Source organism: Nilaparvata lugens, chromosome 9, assembly GCF_014356525.2.
Source record: "Nilaparvata lugens isolate BPH chromosome 9, ASM1435652v1, whole genome shotgun sequence".
NCBI lineage: Eukaryota > Metazoa > Arthropoda > Insecta > Hemiptera > Delphacidae > Nilaparvata > Nilaparvata lugens.
This window is the reverse complement of record NC_052512.1, coordinates 37,060,738-37,068,037: the sequence shown is the minus strand read 5'-3', so window position 1 is coordinate 37,068,037 and position 7,300 is coordinate 37,060,738. Positions and strand designations below refer to the sequence as shown.

The following is a 7,300-nucleotide window of genomic DNA, read 5'->3' as shown; positions in this document are numbered from 1 at the left end:
ATTTACATACAAAGTAACAATGAAAAAAGATTATTACCTGTTTGGTTTTTCAAATACTAGTAAAATAAAGCAACAATTTTGACAAAAAATGTTAAAGGTTTCAAATAATCAATCAAGTAGTACAATTACTTCTATTTCAATACTAGTAAATGCAACGAGTCATACTTGGATGCATCACTTTTTGCTCTACTGGAAAAGTGCTAAAACAGACTTCCATCTTATGTGCATCCAGCCACAGAACTAAATTACACAAAACACTTTCCATATATTCTTGTAATTCGACACAGGACCATAGTTCATTTGGTGTCATTATTATTTTAATTTATTCACACAAGAAAAATGCTATGATAATATTTACTCTAGTATTTTTCACGTTAGTGTGTTTGTTATCATATAGGTAAAAATTACCTTACTTTACTTTCGGCAATGCAATTTCAGTGACCCCACTCCTGCGCAAACATAACTATTTCTAGATTGTTGCATAATGTTGTGCAATGTGAGCAGAGAAGGTTGTAATCCAATGTGAAGTCATCCAGGCTGAGAGCAGTGATGGGTGGAGCCAAGGTCACGTGATAGGGGTCACTGAAATTGCATCGCCAAAAGCTTGTTCTTTCTTTTAACAATAGATATTTTCCTATGTCTGCGAGTAAATTTGTTAGCAGTCACCTAAAAAAAAATTCATTCATTTGTTGTGGGTGTGCTTCTTGTAAAAAAGACCAGACCACCAATTATAATTCACAAATGACGGTGAATTTAGTGTGTATTTATGAGTGATAGCACAAGTGGTTAATTCGTCAAGTTAATTTGATGCAATTGTAATACCGGATTTACCATCCATGGCTAGAATATGTTCGAAAGAACATGAAGGTATTTGCAACAAAACTGAATTGGAGATACCAACCATTATTAGCAAACCTTCTAGCATTATTCAATGCTATACTATATGACGAGTAGGTTATTTTCATATTTCTAACTAAATTACACAAACACTTTCCATATCTTTTAATAATTCGACACAGGTCCATAGTTCATTTGGTGTCATGTTTTTTTTAATTTATTTACACAAGAAAAAATGCTATGATAATATTTACTCTAGTATTTTTTCACATTAGTGTGTTTGTTATCATTATTTGTGTCCATTACCTCTAGTAGTGAAAATACATTAGGTTTCTCATAATAAAATCAAAAGTATACTCTTTGGGGTTTCTGTCAAATGAACGATATCTCTCCGGGGGTTGATTTCTCTCAAAATGAATGGATTGATATATCTACTCTTATTTGAAATTTGAACATATGCGATATAATATCGAAAAAATCCTGAAAACGACATTTGTACGTTACTAAGTATTTTCATTGGACATAGACACTGATGCTCCAAAAGAGGTTGTTTTTTTAGATTTTTTACTTTGAAATAATTTGATGAGAAAAGAAGATGTTACAAATAGTTGTGAAACATACCTTTGAAGAAGTTTTTGTTAACAACGACTCTCTCTCAATCAAATAATAGCACACACTGCTGGCTGGCTGGCTTGTAAGTGTGTGTGTGTGTGTGTGTGATCAATGGTAGTTGCTTATACACGACAATTTCTCTCAAACAATGGCACACACACACTGCTGGCTGGTAAGTCACAGAGAGACAAGTGTTCCATTCGAGTTTTCAGGCAGCAATAAAACATTCCGGTCAAATTGAATCTGTTTTATGTGATTAACAAACAGGAGAAAGTGCGGGTAGAGGTAAGAGTCTCAACTGAAGTGGGATGGCGAGGGTCGAAGGGGATAATGATTAGTAGACACTCTTGTAAGTCATCTCAATTATGTTTAGGCTAGTAGACACTCTTGTAAGTCATCTCAATTATGTTTTGCGTGATGCATAATCTCTCTGCTAATGCAATAACTCAACCCCTTTTGCCACTCACTGGCAAAGCCGGGAGGAAAGGCTTCCCGCCGCCGCCGCTGCCACTTATCCTACAGCAGTTGGTGGCGGGCGGGGGGTGTGCTCCAGAGCTGCGTGTTTTGTGTAATTACGTGTTGAGATTCGCACAAAGCAGCAGGCAAGCAGCGATAATTACATACACACGCACACCCAGCTAATTATGGGGTATTGTTCTACACGACAACAGAATTAAAAAATTTATAGGTCGGTGGTGGTGATGACAATCGTTGCCTGCTTCCGCCACCCCCCTGTCACCACTAACACTATTGCCTCATCTTAGGCAATATTTTATAAAAGGGGTTAACACTTTTTTCACTTGTGCACACAATTGTCTCTTCTTCTCTTGAGCAGTAGGCTACTTTGTGTGAGCGAACACTTACAGTACAGACAGAGACAACCAGTCACTCTCTCTCTCTGCTTCTCCGCTACTTTGTGTGTGTGTGATCACTTACAGTACAGACAGAGACAACTAGTCTCTCTCTCTCTCTCTCTCTGTGTCTCCTAACAAAGTAAGTCATCTTATTGATTTTTTGTTTTGCTAGTAAGTGTCTCATTGACCCAGTCTATTTGTCAACACAATAAAGAGACTTTTATTGATTTTTGCTGGTTTTGTGTTGCATTTTGATGAAGCTGTGTGTATGTCGTTTTTCAGACATGAACAATAATGAGGAGCAGCCAACCTGCTTGCTAAGTTCACGAAAATGCAGGTATTGCAAGAGGTGGATTGATGTCTGGTTCAGCATCAGGCAATCACCTTAATAGCGCAAGCCTAATCCCCTTCCTTTCCTTTTCCCCTCCCTACCTCCCTCCCACCCCTCATCATGGCCGGCGGCCTGCCTGGATGAAGGCAGTTTTCCATCACCTTCATATTATCTTCATCATCATCATCTTCATCATCATCATCTCATGTAATTAAACCAATAATATGTTCTCACACACTCTTTACCTCCATCTACTCACCTACTACTACTATTTTCATTTTGGTTGTGTTGTGTGTTGTTCTTCATGATTCACATGCATTCTTTTTCAGGGAAAATGAATAAAGTTAACGAAATTGTGGTAGAAGAAGAATACGAAATTGAACAGGAAGAAGAAGAAAGAAAAGAAATGGGAGTACAAGTCGATCTAAATGCCATCTATAAAATGGGGATAATACTTTGTACACGTTTTTGTGTGAATTATTAATCAGTAAACTCTGTTGACCAGTGTCTCACTCTCTCTCTCTCTCGACAAAGTCGTCTTATTGATTTTTGATTGCTGGTGAATGACTCTTTGACCCAGTCACTCTCTCTCGTCAGAATAAGGAGACTTATTGATTTGCCTACGTTATAATGACAGTATTTGATAAACTTTGGTTTTGCTACCCTTATCTATTATTCAACATTGCCGGTGATACTATCCTTTTCTAGGTTCACAATGATGCCAATTTTGTTTTTCACAGTGCAGAAAAATAATTAATATTGATACAGAGAATCAGCATCACTATTCTTCTGTATCTTTTTATCTACTGTCATTAAAAATCGTGGACCCCACTATAGTAGCAGTGTATTATAATCTCACTTTATATAAAATGCACACACACACACACACACACACACACACACACACACACACACACATACTGGAACAAGGTAACAAACGGGGAGGTGAGAAATGAACATACATTGCGGGGAGGCTGATTTACACACATTACACACATGTTGGAGACTTAATTTTTGTCTTAGAAGTATATTAATATGTGTTCAATACAGTTGTAACTTTTTTTTCTGTTAACTTGAAAAAAAAATTACGCATTAAACCTACAAAAAGGGGAGAATGTGTGTACACTTTCACTGAACAAACCGAGGAGAAATGTGTGTACACTTCCACTGCACAAAGCGGGGAGAAATGGTGTGTAAACTTCAAACCCACATTCCGGGGAGGAATTGTGTGTTTAGTTTAACTTACAAAGCGGGGACAAAACCGGTTCTTAACACAAGTTCTGGCTGCAACACTTATTTCGATATTTACTATTCTATTTGATCATAGAATTCAATATTGTATGGGTCTTCAAAAGCCAGTTACATGCACGTTGATTTTTGTACGATTGTTTTTTGCCATCCTTATGAATTCGAATAAGTGCAACTTGTCAAACATCATCTGTTTGATCTAATAGAATTTTATAAGGACGGTAAAAAATCGATCTGTATGTAACTGGCTTTTACCTAACAGGCTTCACGAATTACAATACGATAATAGGATAGTTGATACAATACATGGTTTTAATTCAGATTCATTCATTGATAGAAATAAAAGGAGATTCCGGTGTCGATAGCATCGAAGTCGCCAGGCTGGTCTGGATCATTTATGAATTTCACAAACATTAGTTTCGTTTTACTTGGAATAGTAAGACATTATTTCATTATGTCCATTATTACAATAGATCAATTCAGATCCAGTTAGCTGTTAGAGTAATATAATGTAATTACATTCTATACTCACTGTTCAGATCAGCACAATGTTTATAGCCTACTGTATGCAGTGAGTATAGAATGTTACATTCTATAAATATGCAGTCAGTGAGTATAGAATGTTACATTCTATACTTACTGACTGCATATTTATACTGTGTAATAGATTTTATTGATTGTTGCAAAGATTTTAAGTCAATGATTCAACAGGAAATCCATGGTAATATTCAACGATTTCAACCTAATGAATTAGATTGTTGTACATGACAAAATTGAAATCCCGACAACGTAAATAATTCAGTGAAGTTAACTGTACAAGGTTACTTTTTCTCGTATTTTATTGAGTGATAATGGAGATGATTTCTGATTCCATATTTGGATTCAACCTTTTGAAGTTGAAACTTTCAAAGCTGGAATTTTTTTTAAACTAGAACTTTTGCAACATTTTGAAAAACTTCGTATATATGTTGACGCGCAATTTAAAAAGGAACATACCTGTTAAATTTCATGGAAATATATTGCCGTATATCGCTGTGAATGCGCAACATATAAACATAAAGAGAAATGCACAGCCGTCGACATGAATCTTAGACCTCACTTCGCTCGGTCAATTATATACAGTGATGTCGGAGTAATGAGGGATTCCTTCTCTTTTCATATTATCCTTAAAATGCAAAATTTGAAAAAAACCTTGTGTATTAATACATCGACGCGCAGTTGAAAAGGAATATTTCTGCCAAATCTCATAGAATTCTATCAACTTATCTAATATCATAGAATTCTATATGATAGTCTATCATATCCAATCTCTCCTTGGAACCAATCCTTAATTGAGAAACAGACTCTATTCTGGCCTGGATTGAATCAAGGTTTTGAAATGCCAAGTAATAAACCTAAACTGCCTGACAGGTATTTAATATATATACAATATTCCACTTACAGTTTTCCTACCAATTTTACTACTGATCATTTAACATTCAATGGACATTCCAAGTATGGATATAGGCTAATTAGAACTGGATTCGAGAAAGTACACGTTTCACAGTGCCTCCCAACTGTAAATTCCGATGTGGTCTCGACATTATTGCTTGTAGGTGACGGAGTACATAGAAACATTTTTTTGGAACCCCTGGTCTACATTGCGTTTTCGCTATTTGTGCTTATTTAAAAAAATAGAGATTCCGGAACTGCTATACCATGAGCTTCCTGATAGTGATAGAGTACCGTACTCCATTTTATGTTGCATTGTTGAGAAACTTTCAGCTACCCAAATTAGATTTTTAATAATATGAACTGGAAGGACTCACTACTCACACAACTCTGATTCCTCATTCTTTATCTTATCCAAGATACCCTATCCTATCACCCTCCCTATCTGAGAAATACCCTTTTCCAACTGTATTTGAGAAAGTATTAATTGAGAATAGTCATTAGTATTTGAGAAAACGTCAGATGTAAATGAGAATAGTCAATGCATTTGAGAAGTCATCACTTGTAGTTGAGAATAGTGAATTTTATCTGAGAAGTATCATTTTAACTTGAGAACAATATTGAATAGAATAGAACAGACTTTATTTGCACTTCTTTCAACATTACAGAAAATGAAAATAATACCTCCAATTCAATTCAAACTCAACTAAATTTTACAAATAAATTGAACAAGCATTCTTTTCATCATAAATAAAGTTCTTTAGGCTAGCCGAGGCCGTCAGCCGAGTAATAGATTTCTTTATTATACATTATACCAATATTGAATAATTATTATTGTTCTTGTGATTACATATTCACTCAATAATTATTTCTCCCTATCATTCCTATCCAATTCCTCCTTCTTCTCATACCTAACTAATTTCTCGTAATTATCATAACTAAACATTGTAACTCAACTTTTAAAAAGCATTCACACTCTTAAATTCACCCTCTTAAGGGACCTTGTATGCGTCAATGTGGCTGGACTTATAAAATATACAACAACATAATTATTAACTTCACGAACAAAAAAACCAAAACTTTGAAATTTAAATAGAGTCACCTCTTACTTTGTACTCTACAAAAATAAAATTAATTAAAATACAGTCAACTTTCAATTAATTCATCAGTAATCTAAAAAAAGAGAAATAATATACAGAAACAAAAGAGAGAAAGAATAAATGAGTAAAACAAAACCTCTTAAAAATCTTAGAATAATCAATCAATTAAGTCATCTGCATAGATCAAAGCACTTCTTAATAATACATAAAGTCTTGCGGCTTCTCATGTTTATGATAAAATACTACTTTTATAGCTAATAACTCTAATAAATCCTAAAAAGACTTTTCCACTTCAACATTAAAATGTACATTTCACAATATGCATAACAAGATATCAATAACAATAACGAGAAATGACTCTTATCGATTATAAACTCCTAAAAATTGAATTCCTTTATCAATTCTCGCCTGTATTCCACTGCCTCCCTCAATATCCTACTAGACTCGTCCAAATTTTCCATTCAGATACTCAATTACTGTCTCTCTCTCTAGCATCGCCCCTCTCAGATATTTCTTTCTTATTTCACCCAAAATTGAACATTTACCGATGAAATGATAAGCATCTTCCGTTTCTCGGCTATTGCACATAGAACAGAGACCTATCCCCTCATCTCTCTGCGGTGCGTGATTGAGCGATAATAGCCCAGAGAGGCCCTTGAAAATCATCGAGGTAACATCCGTTTGGACTCATCATTCATGTAATTTCTCGTTCCATCGTCAATTTTTACATCTGCGTAGATTCTGTGAACTGTGACCGCTCTCTTCTCTCTAGCCACTTACTTTTAACTTTAGCTTTTATCTTCTCCATTACCCCTCCCACGTTGCTTCCACCCCCTCCTGAAATTTGCTGCTTGCCAGTTGTCCGCTGTTATCGGCAATTCAATATC

General features: G+C 35.2%; 1 protein-coding gene across 1 annotated transcript in view; it reads right to left on the bottom strand.

Annotated features, from left to right (window-relative positions):
• Positions 1 to 434: 434 nt before the first annotated feature.
• The window catches only part of LOC120352964, a 39,684-nt gene continuing 32,818 nt past the window's right edge, over positions 435 to 7,300 (bottom strand). The window contains exon 3 of the mRNA XM_039435325.1: positions 435 to 582. Coding sequence (XP_039291259.1) covers positions 435 to 582 — 148 coding nt within the window. The remainder of the gene's footprint in view (positions 583 to 7,300) is intronic.